Source organism: Bubalus kerabau, chromosome 15, assembly GCF_029407905.1.
Source record: "Bubalus kerabau isolate K-KA32 ecotype Philippines breed swamp buffalo chromosome 15, PCC_UOA_SB_1v2, whole genome shotgun sequence".
NCBI classification, from domain to species: Eukaryota; Metazoa; Chordata; class Mammalia; order Artiodactyla; family Bovidae; genus Bubalus; species Bubalus kerabau.
This window is the reverse complement of record NC_073638.1, coordinates 55021658-55039699: the sequence shown is the minus strand read 5'-3', so window position 1 is coordinate 55039699 and position 18042 is coordinate 55021658. Positions and strand designations below refer to the sequence as shown.

Sequence of the window (18042 nt, the reverse complement as noted above, 5' to 3'; positions counted from 1 at the left end):
AGAAAAAATTTTAATAGAATGCTTGCCAATCAGAAATTGTCTCAGTATTCTTTATACTCTTTAAAACTTACTTTTCTTTCTAACACCTTTGATCAAGAAATGAATGTAACAGCAGATGGGTTCACTTGTCAAGTTTATGAATAAACAGTCACTGTTAACTTTGGGGGAAAAAAAAGAACCTCTAGGGGCAAGAGTGGGGCGGTTCAGAGGGCCAGGCTGAACACCGACCTCCAGTCCCTGTCTCTGCGGCCTTCAGAAGTTCCGCCTCCCTCCCCACATCTGGTTTTGAGGACTCCTGACTAAGAGCGGGCTCCAGAAACAGGAATCATCGAGCCTTTGCTCAGAGCGGGCTTCGGAGATGGACACATCTGGGCTGTGGTTTGCCCAGGTCAGCAGGTCTGGGATCTGGTCCGGACTTCCCGTCTTGGGCTGTGCTGACTGCTGCAGCCTGCGGGAGTGGGGACGCTGTGTGTGGTCCGGCACGTGGGAGAACCCGCTGCCTGCGGGGCCTGCAGAGGCCAGGAGCTGTCCTCGGAGGAAGCTGGGTTCCTCGAAGGCGCTGGGCCAGGACTGTGACCCCAGCCCCGCGGAGCCAGTGCTGACCCTAGTGGGTGATGTGGAACTCTCTGCCAGCCCTCAGCTGCCATCACACGTGGTCATGGGAAGCAGCCACAGGATGACTGCTCAACTTGTACACACACAAACACACACACATGCACACACAAACATACACATACAAACTCACGTGCACACACATACACATGCGTACACACATGCTTTAATCAGACAAGTTCCACTTTTCCATGTTTTTATACCAGTCCTTTGAGTGAGATATAAATTGAGAAAGGGGTTCTACTGCAAAAAACAGTTTTTAAAAACACTGGTACAGGCCAGTACCACCAAGTTTTAGAGGAGGAGACTGAGTAACCTCTGCTGCTGCTGCTGCTGCTGCTAAGTCGCTTCAGTCGTGTCCAACTCTGTGCGACCCCACGGACTGCAGCCTACCAGGCTTCTCCGTCCGTGGGATTCTCCAGGCAAGAACACTGGAGTGGGTTGCCATTTCCTTCTCCAATGCATGAAAGTGCAAAGTGAAAGTAAAGTCGCTCAGTTGTGTCTGACTCTTAGCGACCCCATGGACAGCAGCCTACCAGGCTCCTCCATCCATGGGATTTTCCCGGCAAGAGTACTGGAGTGGGGTGCCATTGCCTTCTCCCGAGTATCCTCTAGGGTTTTCTATTCAACTTCTTATCTCCCACAGGAGGGAGGTGGTGTTTTCTAGCAGAGTTCCTGGGCATCTGAGATTCTATGGGGCGGGGGGTGGGGGAGGAGGGTGGTGTGCTCCCAGCTCTCTTACATCCTTGGGTTTCTTGCAACTGATCGTGTCTCTTTTCCTTGTGGCTACCAGAAAGCTCAGGACCAAGTTAGTGTTTCAATAATAGCATCTAAATTCGTCTCTGTTTCTCTCTCATTGTGATAACCTTTTGCTGTTATTTCTATCTTTCTGTGTCTTGGTCTTGATTGAGTGACTCAGCACAGGCCCTGCAACAGCTTTTCTGAGCCTGAATCCCAGCTCCACCTTTTACTAGCAATTCTACTAGGTTATTTTATCTCTCTGTAACTCAGACCCTTGGGTGCAAAACAGGGGTAAAAACTGAACCTATTTCATAGGTAAGTTACAGGGATTAAACGGGCTAATTAATACAAAGGGTGTAGAACAGAGTAGGCAATACAAGTTGGCCTATTTCCCACTCTCTTACCAGTACTGTACATGTATTTGGTGTGAGTAGCCTTTAAACCTTTTATGGAATATAATGGAAGTAGGATATAGAAGGGAGAGGGAAATGGCAACCCACTCCAGTGTTCTTGCCTGGAGAATCCCAGGGACGGCGGGCCCTGGTGGGCTTCCGTCTATGGGGTCGCACAGAGTCGGACACGACTGAAGCGACTTAGCAGCAGCAGCAGCAGCAGCAGCAGGATATAGAAAAGCATCTAAGAAGAATATCAGAAAAAAAGTCATTTTTCCTTTTAAGAGCTGGCCTGATCCATGCTAAGAACAAGTACTCCTGTTTACTGAGACTGCAGGCTAGGTATTGAACCACCCACCTCACAACCTCATCTCATTTCCTTTTACAACCCCCTCCACACGGATGTAGATGGTCTGGTTATTCCCATTTTACAGTTTTCAGATTAGTAAGTGACAGAGTTAGAATTCACATGCAGGCTGGGATGGTGCAGACAAAGCTGCTGCTGGCCTTCCTCCCTGCAACAGAGGGAGGCCTTAGACTCAGACACCAAGGAAATGCTTATATGGTGCATCCTGGGCCAGATCAGCTAGAGTCAGCTCTCTTCTTTAGCCTCAGTCCCCTCCTCTATCATTTGGCCGTGTTGGACTACACCAGTGTTTTTAAAACTGGTTTTTGCAATAGAACCCCCTTCTCAATTTATATCTCACCCAAAAGACTGGTATAAAAACATCAAAAAGAAGAACTTGTCTGATTAAAGCATGTGTGTATGTGTGAGTATAAGGGAGGAAGGTCCTTGGCCCTGCTGGGGAACCCCTCTCTTCAGTCTCCTTGTGGTGGCAACTTTGGGGTCCTATGGAGTGCAGTTTAAGAGCCACAGAGCAGATCACTCCAAGGGACTTTCCATACCCAATGACTGAGGAATCTCGGGTCTGTATCGGGCCGGGGAGAAGAAGCTTGTCTTCAGCCCTTTGGGGCCAAGCCCTGACCTTTCACAGACTGGTGTGGGGGGAAGTGCCGCTGGCCAAGCTCTGGACACAATCTTGACCCAATCCTTCTGTCTGTAAGACAGAGTGACGGTTGAGCCAGATGAGGTGGGCTGAGGATAGAGTCACAACAGCTGGGTCACTTGGGAAGGGGAAGGACTCCTAAACCAACTGGGAGGGATCTGGAGGCAGTGCCAGCTAAGGGAGACATTGGGCACAGGGAAGACCATGTCACCCGGCACCTAGCAGGGGCTGCAAGAGGGAGCACAGAGTCTTAGGCCAAAACTGTAGCTACTTGGAAAAGTGAATTTGGGGAGTCACACAGCATTTGAGGCATAGAATCTTAAAGTAATAGAACACAAATACTTGAGAACCTACAACTAGTATAAACTTAGAACTTTAAAACCAGATAATATAGAATCCCAGACTCTGGGAGATACCCTAAAATAATAGACATGGAGACTTCTGGGAAATATAACAGAGGCAAGTGGTGCTCAGAGGGTGCAGACCTGCAGTCCCCCGGGGATCTGATTACAGTCCCTGGCCCAGGACCAAGGGCAGCTCAGAAGAGCCAAAGGGCCTGGAGAGCAAAGAGGGCTGCTAGCTGAATGGGATCCTATGGCCACTGCCCATATGGGGCCAGACGACCTGCTAGGATGCACTTAGGAAACCTCTTTACCACATGGGCCCTGCAGAGCCATCTGCCAGGAGCCCCGAGCCTTTGACAGGACCTTAGAAACTGGCTAATTGAAGACAGGGAAGCAGAGACCTGAGAGAGGTGAGGCCTACCCTAGTTCCCTTCTAGAAAGATGTCTGCGTAGCCACCCAAGCTCTGAGGTCACAGACACATGGACAGAGCCAAAGGGAGGGAAGCTGAGCTCCTGACGCTCCTGTACGGGTATGGCCTCCCCCACCCCCCACCTCATAGTCTTCTCTGTGGAGACTGTTCATCCCCTGCCCCCTGGCAGAGAACTCTGTCGTTCAGACCTCAGTTGTGTTTCAGTCATCTTCCATCTCTTGCACCTGGCCTGCTGTCACGACCTGAGAGCTCCCTGGGGCAGGGGCTGTGGGACTTTCTTTCACACTGTCCCCCTGTGAAAGTACTCATGTTACTATTAAACCTCCCAGACCTAGCAGACTTTGTTCAGTCTTCTGTCTATTGCATGGACAGAGAGACTGAGGCCAGAGACCTTCTCTGGGTCATACAATCCTTTCTATTACCTACCACCATCTCTTGGATACCAGTAAAAGCTGCATTTACTTCTAGGAAGGTATTTAGAGAACCCCTGTGAGGGGGTGCTTGAAGGGTTAGCCTCCCCCTTGACCCTTCATTTTCTCTTGCCTGTTTCTACTCTCTGCAAAAGATACACAACCATGTCAAAACACTTGGACTTTCACCTAATTGGGCCCTTCCTCCTGGTCCGTCCACCTCATCAGTGGCCTGAGCACACTGGGCCAGCACAAGCAACTGCAAGCCGAGGCAGCCTCAGCAGGCGGGGGAACAGTTCCTCCCACTTCAATATTTATTACCTGAGAGCTGCTGGAAGCAGATCATCATGTTCTCGGCCTTCGGTTCTTTTTTCAGAACCTCTCACCCCCTTCCCTCACCACTCCCCATCCCCCATGTGCTGACGAATGAATCCAGACAGTCAGACAGGTTCACAGCCTAGGAGCCAGGGTTTCAAGGCATCACAGAGACACAGCTCTTAAAATGAGAATCTCTGCATCACAGCAGCTTTGACTCAAGGAATCGTGTGTTCTCAGAATCCAAGGCACACAAGACATTCATTGCTTCAGGAATCTAAACCCAGTGTCTTACACAATAGAACAGAATGGGGAAGTGACTTGCTCAAGGTCACATGACTGAGCAAGGACACATGACTGAGCCCAGCCTAGCCTAGTCTCACCCTTGCTTCTTCCACTTATTCCACCACAGGCCCAAGTAGCACTTCTCTGTTCAGATTTAGTATCCAACTTGGAGATTACCCATAACTGGTAACCAGTCTCTTCCCTTCTTCTCTGATCATCCCTGCTTCTAAGAACTCTTCTGCAAGTTCCAGGAATTCCATCTCATTCATATTTTGGCCCGAGCTAGACAGAAGCGGGAAGGACCATCTGTGGTTCCAAGCTGTCTTCTTCCTTTCCCTGAAACTGATCTCTCTCCAACGCCTGCCTCCCCCTGCCTCTGAGCCAGCATCAGCCCTTCGCTGTCTCTGGGATGATTGACCCATAGCAGAGCAGGATACAGGTTTATGTGTCCCCCCCCCGCGTGGATCTTTGGACGCATCCCCACACCCTGCCTTACTGCAAATGCACCGGTTCCTGCCTGGACCAACGCCATAGCTGTCACATCAATCTTCCTGCCCCCAGCTGCTCTCTGCACACCTTGCCTTGCTTTCCAATCCTTTCTGTGCTAGCACCTGGTGATAAAGCCACAGGACTCCCTCCAGGGCTACCCGCTGCTCTTGAAGCTGGCAGGCAAGGCTTTAATTGTTCTGACCCCTGCTGGCTGTCCCGACATCAATTTTCTTTAGTCCCCCAGCCCCATGTAGACACCCTTTGCTGCAGCAGGGGGTGGGCAACAAAGTGGTGCGGGTGCCGTATCAGACTGATTGGGGGTTGAATCTCAGCTTTTCCAGCAGAGGCATTTTCAGCCCTTCGTCTTAAGCCCAGACTTTCTTGTTCTAAGAAGGAGACACTCTCTCACATTATGGCAAATGTATTCAAATGCACCAACCTGCAACATTAAATTGAATTATTCTTGCTGCAAAATATTTGACAGGATTTTTATAAATTGTCCCTTTGAAATTAGAATTACTTAGCAACAACTAACTTCCTTAATTTATGATTGTTTGTGGTTTCTCAAAATCCTGGCACAGAGATCCTAAAACTCCTGTAAATAAGGGTGCCAAGAGAATCTTTTGTTCTAATATTTAGCCTTTGATCCCGGTTCCTGACCCAGAGCTCCTGGAGCTTTGTAATTTCCTGAGTGGTAAGAGCATCTGACACCGAGCCCCTAAATCCCTTGGCATTTCCTGGTGATAAGAACATCGTTTGTTTTAATGAGGTGACTCCACTGGGCTCCAGGTTAGGGCTGGTCACCAGAAAGACCAAGCCATGATTGGAAGCTTGGAACTTTCAGCCCACCACTGCAAACTAATTCTGCAGAGAGGGGAGAGAAGCTAAAAATAGACTTAATAATCAATCACGCTGACATGATGAAGCCTCTATAAAAATCCCAATAGTATAGGGTTCAGGGAGTTTCCAGGTTGGTGAACACAGCCACGTGCCGGGTAGGCGATGCACCTGGACTCCACAGAGCTCCTGTGCTCAGCACCCTCCTAGACCTCGCCCTACGCATCTCTTTATCTGGCTGTTTATCTGTATCATTTATCATATCCTTTATTATGGAGAAGGAAATGGCAATCCACTCCAGTACTATTGCCTGGAAAATCCCATGGACAGAGGAGCCTGGTAGGCTACAGTCCATGGGGTCGCAAAGAGTCGGACACGACTGAGTGACTTCACTTCATTTCACTTCACTTCACTTTTATTATGTAGTGGGGAACTTCCCTGGTGGCTCAGATGGTAAAGTGTCTGCCTGCAATGAGGGAGACCTGGGTTCAATCCCTGAGTCAGGAAGATCCCCTGGAGAAGGAAATGGCAACCTACTCCAGTACTCTTGCCTGGAAAATCACATGGATGGAGGAGCCTGGTAGGCTACCGTCCATGGGGTCACAAAGGGCTGGACACAACTGAGAGACTTCACTTTTTCACTTTATTATGTAATAAAATGGTAAACAAGTGTTTCCCTGAGCTCCATTAGCCATTCCAGCAAATAATCAAATCCAAGGAGGGCGTTGTGGGAAACTCTGATTTGTAGCCAAGTCAGACAGAAGTTGAAGGTGACTTGGAGACCTCTACTTGTGATCGGCGTCTGCAGCAGGGGCAGTCTTGTGGGAGTGAGCCTTACCCTGTGGCATCTGATACTGTCTCCAGGTAGACAGAGTCAGGATGGAGTTAGGTTGTAGGACACCCAGTGGATGTTGCAGAGAATTGATCAGTGTGGGAACAGCCCCATACATCTGGTCACTGAAGTATTGTTTATGTGTTTGCGTGTGGAGAGTGGGAGGTGAGGTGTAAAGGTGAAATAGGAGTATTTGTCTTTATACACCCAGACTTGGGAAAAGATAAAATCTAACACACAAATTTTCAGAATATAATGAGTGGTGAATATAATGAAACATGTATGAGTATTAAAGAAAAATGAATGAAGCTGACTCTAATGACGTATAATTGAGCTTTTATAAGACATTTCCATTTTGTCATTTTTCTTTTGTATTTTAGGGCCAACATATTATTTCTCAGGGCCTCGTGTTTTTGTGGGTCCCTGGAAAACATAGAGAACCCTAGCCCAGAATCCTCTCTCCTGTCCAGTGGCCTCACATAGTCCTGCCTTCTCCTGTCATATGTGACCTTGAGCACATCCTTGCACCTTCTGGGCCTCAGTACGGTCCTCTGAGGAGAGACCACCTGCCCCATGAGGTGAGCAGAATGGTTCAGTGAGATCCCCTTGCAGCACTCAGCCAGTTGTTACTTATCAAAGAGACTCTGTCCTCACTAGGCTATGCCTGTTTTAAGGGTGGGGCTCACATGCTGAGCCCCAGGGTCCAGCCTGATGCCTGGTCTCCAGCGAGGCACTCAATACCTGTTTGTCCCCTCACTGTCCCTGAAAAGGCCATGGTCATTTCTATAGCCAAGTCCTTTGTCCAGGCTGTTTCCCACCTAGAATGGCCCTCCCTCTCCTTGCCATGCTTCCACACAGGCTTCAAAGTCCACTGGAATCCCCCTCCTCAGAGAAGTCTTCCTAGACCCTTCTGTAAGCTCTCCACCTCCTTCCAGTTCTCAGCACTGCTGAAGCATGTTCACAATCTTCTAAGCACGTTTGGCGACAAGCAGAGGCAGTAGGGTAGTGGTTAGAACAAGGGGCGTGGGCTCAGACAGGCTTTGGGTTCTGGACCCAGGGGTACCCTGGTGGGTCTTGTGACCTTGGGTGGGTCGCTTCCGGCTCTGGCCCTCGATCCCCTCAGCTGTGGAAGGGGCAGGGGAGACACACCATGCAGGAATGCTAGGGAATGCAACAGAGCTCTATGGAGATGGCTTTGGAAGCTGTGACGTGCTGTGCCCAGGAGAATGGAGTTGAAGGTTATACAGGAGGACAAGCGTGTGGGAGTTGGAGCTTGGGTTAGGGTGGGACAGGGAGGGGCTTACCTTGCTGACAGATGGGTCTGAAACTGACAAGCCCTTTCGCCGGAAGCGAAGCTCTTGCTTCTCCTTGGGCATCTCCTTGGGGAAGAAGAAGTAGGGGATGGCGGCCAGGGCCACCGCGCCAGCCGAGATGAGGAAGCCCAGCCACCAGGCACCCACCCATCGGGGGTCCTTCGAGGTCAGGTTGATGCCACCTGGAAGAGAGGGTGTTAGGGTCAGGATGCGCTGTATGTAGCTTCTTGGCCAGCACTCTCGGACCAGCCTCTGAGGTAGGACGCGACCTGGGCCGGGGTCGGGAGATCTGGGTATCAGTTGTGGCTCTGCCAGTTGTGTCTTATGTGACCTTGGGCACGTCCCTGACCCTTCCTAGGCCTTGACTTTCTCAACTTTATGGCAGTGTGTGTCATGGTTAAGGTCATGGACTTTGGAAATGGTGTGACCTTGGGCAAGTTACTTAACCTCTTTGTGCCTTGGTTTCTTCCCCTGTAAAGCAGAGATGCTAGTAGGACCTACATCATAAGGCTGATGTGAGAATCATAGAAACTAGTCTGTGTAGACCACTTAGAACAGTGCTGGCACATAGAACGTAGACACAGTGTCTGCTCTTTGTTTACTGTTACTTTTGTGATTGTTATTAATAAACTGGTGGCTAGAATGATTCTTGGGGTTCTCAGACCTGCATGATGGTTAAAATCACAAGGGGTGCTTATCAAAAATACTCAGCCTTTTCCAAGATCAACTTAGAACTGCCACCAGATGGGGTGGAAAGGTGGCCAAGGAATCTGTACCTTTAACAGGTTCCCTAGGTGATTTTGAGCCCCATCTAGGTATAATCAGGACAAGATTAACTCAGATACGGGCCTCCCTGGTGGCTCAGGGGTAAAGAATCTGCCTGCCAATGCAGGAGGCACAGGAGACGCAGGCTCAATCCTTGGGTCAGGAAGATCCCCTGGAGAAGGAAATGGCAACCAACTCCAGTATTCTTGCCTGGGAAATCCCATGGCCAGGCGAGACTGGCAGGCAACAATCCATGGGATTGAAAAAGAATTGGGTACAACCTAACGACTAAACAACAACAACAGTCCCAGATGTGCCTCCCTACTGGAGTGCCCACCTCTGCCATCAGACCTCTTGACCCCAAGGCTGAGTTAGGTACCTCCTTCTTCAACTGCCACAGCGCCTGCAAACACTTTCTAACAGTATGGATGCATGATGGCATCAACCCCATGAGTGGGGCTGGCTCCCAGATGCTTTGTCCTGAGAGCCTCTGGAACCGGGCCCGGAGGACACAGTCAGCACTCAGCAAATGCATCTGTAAAAGTGGGGGTGGGGTTGGCTTTTGTGCAATTTCCTCCTCCACTTATTATTCCCCCATCCTCTGTTCCAGGCTGGTGGGAATTCACACACACCCATCTTAGATCTTCCGCTTCTCACATGCTGGTCTGGGCTTGCAATGGATGTGACCCACCCAACCAGTGAAATCCCCCAGACAGAAAGAAGGAATAGGGAGACAGCACCTTGGTTCACAGTCCACAGGAAGGCCATGTCTGCCTGTGAAGGTGTCAGCACCACCAGGATATCAACAGAGCCAGAAACATACTCCCTTCTCCAGAACTGGGGTGTGTCTGGCAAAGTGAGTCCTGACTTTTAGGACTGTTTCATCAAGGGAGAATGGAATTGTAACTAGAGTCCAAGCTGGGATCCTGGGCCCAGATTTCTAGAAGGAAGGGGGTTGGGGCAGGGCCACCCCTAGTGACTCCTGTTCAGAGCTGCCCAGACCTATCCTGACTAGAGGCACCCTTGGGCAGAAGCTGGACAACAAGAAGCAGAATCTGCCTGTCCATCTTCTTGTGCGTGTCACCTGAGGCTTCTAGGGTTGCTGGAAAATCTCCAAGCGAGGGATGGGACATCTGAGCAGCAGGATGCAGAAGGCAGAGCTCGGGGCTTGGAGCTGCTTGGTGTGACCAGCAGGCAGCTGAGATGCCACAGTGACCTGTTCTAGAAACAATCCACTCCCACTCCCCACAGAACGCCAGAGCTCTGAGACCCCCAACACTGCCCCCTCCTGACTGTCTTCGAACCAAGCTTCAGTTCCACACCTTGGCCCACACTGACCACCACCTGGATCAGAGACTCCTTTTCCCCAAATGGTGCCCTCAGCATAGGTGTCCAGGCTTTGATGTGGTCAGAACTTGAAAGGTCCTTAGAGGTCACCCCGAATTTCCCCTCTGAGATGGCCCAAGTTACTGAGTCTTGCTCCAAAATTCTCTCCATCATGCAAGTGTCCTCTCTGGGTCCTGAAGTCTATCCCCCATAAAGATGGGAGCACCCCAGAGACCAAGAGAATACATGGCCCTGTCTGTCCCGTAGTGTATCTGAGCAGAGGGCTGAGGGCCTGGGGTGGGGGGAAGTCAGGGTGGAACTCGGTGAAGACTCATAACAACAGTGGCAACAATTACAACTCTCCATCTGATGGCAACTTCTGGCTTATCTCCACATTCTCACTGCATTCTGATTGCAGCTTTGGGAAGTGGACAGGGCAAAGAGTATCTCAAAGATGGGGAAGCTGAGGCTCAGAGAGGTTAAGAGGCATGTCCCAGGTCAATGGGGTTGCTGGGTCCTCTGGTTCAGTGTCTCCTATGAGACCAGCAGTCGATCAACTGTGTCTGTGTGGCCCTGGGGACAACTGTGTGCTCTGAAGCTCACCTTCTGGCATTCGATCAATGTCCACGTAAAGGCGCAACATGAGGCTGCCCAGCCCATAGGCCATGCCCGGCCCCATCATGGTCACTGCAAACAGGATACCTGCAACAGGAAGCCTGGGTTAGTGCCCTCTGGCCCAGCTTCCTTCCACAGGTCAGGGCCTGCTCAGCCTCCACTGGGCAGGAGCAGCCCATCTCCCCCACTCAGGCCTGGGAAGCTCTCCAGGGCTCCTCTGGGCCTCTAGTGGCCACAGAGGGCAGAGGTCAGGGATTCGTACTTAGCCCGACCTGCGCCTGGCCCTCCCTCAGAGCCCGAGGTGTGGGGCACATTCTCACCGAGGTAGAGGGGCGAGTTGCTGTTGTGGGAAAAGTCATCGATGTAGGAGATGCCAAAGGGCTGAATGGGCACCCCGCCCACACCGAGCAGGGTCTGGGCTGTGAACATGATCCCCACCACAGCTAGGTGCCGAGCCTCTGTGTAGCTAGAGCAGCTGCTGTTGGATGAGGCTGAAGCTAGGGCCTTGGTGCTGGGCAGGCACAGGGAAGACTCAAAGTCTTGTGGCATGTCTGCTGAGAGATGATAAAAGTATTAGGACAATAGCTAAGACTCATATAACACTTACCGATGGGTGGTACTCTTCTGAATCCCTCTGACCCCCACAACAAACCCAGGGGATGGGTACTCTCATTACTCCCATTTTGCAGATGAAAAAACTGATGCTCAGGCAGCAACTAACAAGGGGTGGAGCCAGGATTGGAGCCCAGGCAGTCGGGTTCTGAGTCCGTGCTCTTAACCCGCCCTATGCCCCATCTCTGAGCAGAGGTATGTGGAAGCGCCATGGCAACGGTGGATCTTGAGTGAGGGTGGGGTAGGACAGCTGAAAGAGGTGGTGTGAACTGGGCAGAAAAGAACGAACAAGATTTTCCAGAAAGGGAAGGTGGTGGTCAGGGGTGGGGTCCAGAAAGAGGCCACAGCACATGTAAAACCAAGGTCTTGAGGAGTTCAGCATGCCTGGCTCACAGAGTGTAAGGGTCGAGGCCAGGGCTGAAGGCAGGGCCCAACAAGGGAGGGGTGCTGAGTCTGGGCTGTGGAGGACACTGGTGCCCTTAGGCCTTCATTCTGGGAAGGGCTCCGTGTCAGCTCGGGACGCAGAGGTAGAGTGCAATAAAGGGAAATTTCTTAATTTAGTGCCAGACATTTGTTTCCTGTAGCTCACCAATATTTGGTGAGCAAACTTAAGAAGACCCTCATACTATTATTACCCCAAACGTGGGTAGAGAAGTGGCCTCCTCTCTGTGGCTGGCCAAGTCCTTTCTGGGAGCTGGGTCTCTGAGCCATGTCCACCCAGCCCAGTGAGACCCTCTCTAGGGCTGGAAAAAGCCATGTGAACCAAGCTCAAGGACTTGGACCCTCAACCAGATTGCCTGGGTTGAAGATGGTGAGACTTTGGCAGAGGACCTCAGCCTCTCTGGCCTCAGTTTCCTCATCTGTCAAACAAGCCTCCTAGAATGGAAGTTCTACATAAACATGAAACTTACAAGCAGAAGAATTCAGTGGTCAGAGCAGAGGCTCTAGGGCCAGGCTAGCAGGCGATGTCTACTAGCTGTGGGCCTTGAGGAAGTACCTCCCTCTCTGAGACTCAGTTTCCTCACTCATAAAATAGGATAATGATAACACCTGCTCAAAGGGTTGTAAGCTTTAGGAGTGGTGAGCGATGCCCGTGACAGTGCTTACTAGATATGAAAGTGATTATAGGGATCTGTCTTTTTTTCCACCTCTGAGTCCCCAGCAGAGGGCCTGGCACATAAATATTAATGTGCTGGATGCTAAGTTGCTTTAGTCGTGTCTGACTCTTTGCAACCCCATGGACTATAGCCCACCAGGCTCCTCTGTCCATGGGGATTCTCCAGGCAAGAATATTGGAGTGGGTTGCCATTTCCTCCTCCAGAGATCTTCCCAACCCAGGGATCGTACCTGCATCTCTTAAGTCTCCTGTATTGGCAGGTGGATTCTTACCAACTAGTGCCACCTGGGAAGCCCAAGGATATCTTCTGAGGGCTGTGTGTGTGTGTTAGTCCCTTAGTCATGTCCGACTCTTTGTGACCCCATGGACTGTCGGCTGCTAGGCTTCTCTGTCCATGGGATTCTCCAGGCAAGAATACTGGAGTGGGTTGCCATTTCCTTCTCCAGAGGATCTTCCCAACCCAGGAATCAAACCTGGATCTCCTGCATTGCAGGCAGTTTCTTTACCATCTGAGCCACCTTAATGATAATTAATTAATTAATGATGAGGAATGAGTGAATGAAATAGCCTTGTATGTCAGTTCAGGGTGGGTACTTAGAGGTCACCAAGTCCAGTTCACCCATTGGACAGATGCTCCAATGGACACCCGTTGGAGACTGAGGCTCAGACAGGAGAAGAAGTTTGCCTGGGGTTCCATAAGGAGCAGAAGGGTGTTGTATGGTGGTGAGGATGGAGAATGTGTGTGACCCTGCACAGGAAAAACTCTGTTAAAGTGAAAATTCTGGATGGGGAAATATGAGTAAGCATAATTTTTTGGCATCTGAGTCAGACCTCTTGACAGTTTTCCACTCAGGCCTAGAGAAGCACTCTGCTGTTTTCTGGGACTTCCCCCGCTTTCCAGCCATTGCCTGAGCAGCTTCTTCTACCTTCTTTCTACATCACAGTCAGATGCCGCCTCCTCCAGCTCACTCCAGCCTCCAGTGTCCATCCTCTACTCAGGTCTCTACCGGCTCCCCCTGGCTGTCCTGTGCTGGACTCTCTGCAGCAGAGCTGCCCATGCTCACACCAACCCATGCTCCCTCAGAGCTTCTTAGGGCTGGTTGTATCTGCTCCATCTTTCCATCCCTGGACCTGGCACAGAGTAGGAACTCTGGGGTCTGAGCTGATGGGAGGACAAGGGAGAAAGGATGCTTTCTGACAGCTCTCCTCCCCTGGGAAGCCTTCCATGATGCCAGGCTGGGCTGTGGGCTCCTTCCCTGGGCTTCTTCTGCCCAGTTCTTCCTTCCTCACACAGTTGATACACTGGGTGGGGGGAGGGGAGGTATTGTTTGTTTCTGTTTTCTCTCCCAGACTGGGAGCTCCCAGAGGGCAAGGACTGAGCCCCTCAAGAGGGTCCAGCACAAAGTAGGAAGCACGAATGTTTTCTTGGGTGGACCACCAGATGGACAGATGGGCGGAGAGGGTAGAAGGGGTAATGGAGGGGAGGATAAGTAGGTGGATGGATAGGTAGATAGGTGGATGAATCAATGGGTAGATATGTAGGTGGATGGGTGGATGGGTGGTTAGGTGGATGGGTAGGTGGGTGGATGGGTGGATGGGTCGATGGGTGGATGGGTGGATGGGTAGGTGGGTGGATGGGTAGGTGGGTGGATAGGTAGATGGGTGGATGGGTAGATGGGTAGGTGGGTGGATGGGTGGATGGGTAGGTGGGTAGATGGGTAGGTGGGTGGATGGGTGGATGGGTAGGTGGGTAGATGGGCAGATGGGTGGATGGGTAGATGGGTAGGTGGGTGGATGGGTGGATGGGTAGGTGGGTGGATGGGTAGTTGGGTGGATGTGTGGATGGGTAGGTGGGTGGATGGGTAGGTGGGTGGATGGGTAGATGGGTAGGTGGGTGGATGGGTAGGTGGGTGGATGGGTGGATGGGTAGGTGGGTGGATGGGTAGGTGGGTGGATGGGTGGATGGGTAGGTGGGTGGATGGGTAGATGGGTAGGTGGGTGGATGGGCGGATGGGTAGGCAGATGGATGGGTAGGTGGGTAGGCAGATGGATGAATTGATGAGTGGATGGGTATGTACGTGGATGAGTAGATGGATAGGATGGGAAGGTGGATGGATGGGTAGATGAGTGAATGGGTGGAGAGATGGATGGGACAGGGAAGGCTGCTTGAGTCCTTCTCCAAGGGACAGGCAACCATCTGTCAAGTTGACTCTCAACAAAATCCCTCTGGGCTAAACAAGGGCTTCACTATTCCGTCTAAAATTCTTTCATGTTTTTGTTTGTTCTTTCATTCATTCATTCTTTCATCAATGCTTTGACTTCTTGTGTAAATTAAATGCATCAGTACACATTAAGTGCTTAGAACAGTGGTACCTAGTAAGTGGTGTGTAATACTGTTATTATTATTCCACAAATGTTTCTTGAGGACCCACACAGACCAGGACCTAAATCCACCTCCACCTAAAAAAAAAAAAAAAAAAAAAAAAAGCAGCACCATACAAGCAGGCCCTCACCAAGAGAAACCCAGAGGGCCTTAGCTTTCTGCCCCAGGACTAGCCCCCTGTCACCACTGCCCAGGGCTGCCAGAAGGACTCATCCGGGCTGAAGCTGAAGGAGGCAGTGGGGTGGGGTGTGGGGGACTAGTAGGTGTTCTGGGAAGCTGGGCTCATCTTGATCGCTGGAAGCCTGGGGGTGGACCCTGTGTACAGTAATGTGGCAACTCATGTCCACCCTCAGCCCAGCCCCTCCTGTTCTTACCGGGGCTGGTGTGGTCATAGCGGTACGGCTCTGAGATGAAGTGCGGGACAGTCATGAGTATGCCCGCCAGGGTCACAAGGATAGCTCCACACCCGATCAGGCGGGGCCGATGTACCCGGCTGCCGAAATAGCTCACAAACACGATCAGGGCTGTGTTCCCCACCTGCAAAGGGATGAGAGGACCCATGAGAGTAGAGCAGAGGGCCATCCTTGTCTCAATCACCAATCTCAGTGTTCCCTTCTGCAGAATGGTTGAATAAGAATCATTCGGGTCCCTGTTAAAAACACAGATTCTGGGTCCTCCCAGGATGTGTTCTACTTAGTGCTCCAATAGAGGAGAGAAATAAGAGCAGCATGGACAGGGCTAGAAGTTCAATTTCATTCTAGAGTGTGGGTTGGGTCCCATGTTAAAACATGGGTAGTAGGACAGTCAAGGACAGGGATTTGAGCTTCTGGGGTGTCATGAATGGGAAATAAACGAAGTCTGGGTCTCTCAGGTGGCGCTGTGGAAAAGAATCTGCCTGCCAATGCAGGAGACATGGGAGACCCTGGTTCGAGTCCCTACGTCAAGAAGATCCCTTAAAATAGAAAATGGCAACCCACTCCAGTATTCTTGCCTGGAAAATTCCACAGACAGAGTTGCCTGGCGGGCTATAGTCCAAAGAGCTGGACACGACTGAGCACAGCACAGAGTAGATATGCCTGTGTGTCCTAACCCCGAATCAGAACTTCTGTCTTGTTTACTGCTTCCCTGGTGGCTCAGATGGTAAAGAATCCACCTGCAGTATGGGAGACCTGGGTTTGATCCCTGGGTTGGGAAGATTCCCTGGAGGTGGTCATGGCAACCCACTCCAGTATTCTTGCTCGGAGAATCCCCATGGATAGAGGAGCCTTGGCAGGCTACAGTCCATGTGGTCACAAAGAGTCAGACATGACTGAGCGACTAAGCACAAAAAAAGTCTAAAGCCACAGGACTAAGGCTGGTATTTCAAGCCTTAGAATTAAAATCCTTGGATGTGGGTGCTGGAGGGTACTGGAGAGCTGGCAGGGCAGGGCAGGCTCCGCTGTCAGAAGCTGGGATGTGTGTGCTCCACTCCGCTGCTTCCTGGTTGTGGTTGTGGGTGGGGAACTTACCCGTGAACCCCGGTTCTTTGCTGATGGAGTGGGGCAGTATCAGCAGAGGGGCCTTGGGAGGACTGATCCTGGGAGGGACAGTCACTCTCCATTTTTTAGATGGGACACTGAGACCTAGAGTCAGGGAGTGACTTGTCCGAGGTCCCACATCTGCATAATGACAGTAAAGACATTCTTTCCCCATCTCTGACATCTGGGAGTGGGGTGATAAGGAGAGTCTGGGGAGTGAGTGGAGACCATGGGCCTTGGGTTGGGAGGAATGTGATATATCACCCTAGGGAGAGACAATTTCACAGAAATCTTGAGGGGTGGGGAGAGAGTGTTCTCTGGACAACAGCCTTCTCCGAGGGGGAAAACATCTGGTGGGGGAGGGGCTGGGCACAAATGGACTCTGATCTCCAAATCCACCCAGAGGAGCTTGTCCAGGCCTCGTGGCTGGGCTGTCAGCCCAGAGGCAGAGGCCTGTGGATCCCGCGGCAACTCCACGCCCTAGTATCATCCGCTCCCTTCTCTACCCTAAGGTCCCCAAAGTTTTGCCTTTGATCTCATTTAAACCTCTCTCCCTACTGTTAAGTTGGCTTCCTCTGATTCCTTCCTGGGCCAGACAATTGTCAAGTGCCTGAAAAGGTGAAGGAACCAAAAGGAGAATGGTGGGGAGGTGCGGGTAATGGGGACCCTGACTAGCTCTAAAATCCTCTGTGAACCCCAGCAGAGAGCCCCCCTCCTCAAGGGTGGGATCGGAAGGAGCTGTGATGGGGTTGCACGTGGCACTAGGGGAAGGGTTTACATTAGGGCTGTGAGAGAGGGGGAGTGGAGTTGAGAATCTCCCTCAATTCCCCACCGCCTCCCCCCGCACCGTGGCTGTGCTGCCAGGGCCAGTACCTCATTGAAGGCAGCCAGCAGCCCCGAGGTCTGACTGGAGAGGCCGAAGCGCTTCTCCACCGTGGAGATGGAGCTCTTGAGGTAGCCGGAGATCATGAGCTGTGCCAGCTGCAGCAGGCTGTGGCACAGGACGAAGAACTGGCAGAGGGGCCGCAGGTGCAGACAGTCGTGGGGGAGGATGCAGAGAGACAGAGACAGAGAAAGGGAGGAACAGAGTCAGAGGAGACAGACATACAGGAGGAGCAGGAGTAGAGAGAGGAAGGGAGGGAGAGTCCAGGGCAAGAGGAGAGAAAGTGTTATTGGGGTAGTGCATGGATTCTCACAGGCCTGAAAAATAGGAAAGCTGTCCTGGGTATTCCGGGGGTCTGGGGGAGACTTGAAATCCACAGGACTGAGAGTAGGGTCTGCATGGGGCCAAGGATGGTGGGAGCCCCTCTGTCTCCAGAGGTCTCCCAGGCTGGACTAGAACCCCTCCTGTCCCCAGGAAGCTCCCCAGATCTCACCTCGCCCCACCCCACCCAGTCCTCACCTGAACTTCCCTGGGAGACCACCTGCACACAGCGAACCCTCAAGCTACACTCTCACCTCACTCAGCCCCACGCAAACATCCTGCCTGCCTGCAGCCCTCCTGAAAACCTGATCGAATTCCCAAGAGAAAAATGTGTCTCACAGAATTAAAAATAGGGTGTTTATGCTGGAGCTTAAAAATAGAATGTTTGTTCTAAGTTTCGGTTTCCTCATCTGTGTAACAAGGATGACACCCCTGCTTCGCCAGGTTACTGTGAGAGCTAAATAAGACTGTGTGGAATGGCCCCTGGCACAGGGC

At 51.5% G+C, this 18042-nt stretch overlaps 1 protein-coding gene across 2 annotated transcripts in view; it reads right to left on the bottom strand.

Moving 5' to 3' along the window:
* Positions 1 to 18042, bottom strand: part of SLCO2B1 (solute carrier organic anion transporter family member 2B1) — a 52408-nt gene that overhangs the window by 21200 nt on the left and 13166 nt on the right. Inside the window, exons 3-7 of one of the 2 annotated variants that reach the window (XM_055549093.1) lie at positions 17217 to 17354; positions 15201 to 15363; positions 11035 to 11268; positions 10703 to 10801; positions 8000 to 8190 (exon numbers count right to left, since the gene is read on the bottom strand). In XM_055549093.1, coding sequence (XP_055405068.1) covers positions 8000 to 8190; positions 10703 to 10801; positions 11035 to 11268; positions 15201 to 15363; positions 17217 to 17354 — 825 coding nt within the window. The remainder of the gene's footprint in view (positions 1 to 7999; positions 8191 to 10702; positions 10802 to 11034; positions 11269 to 15200; positions 15364 to 17216; positions 17355 to 18042) is intronic. The other variant, XM_055549094.1, reaches the window with a different exon arrangement.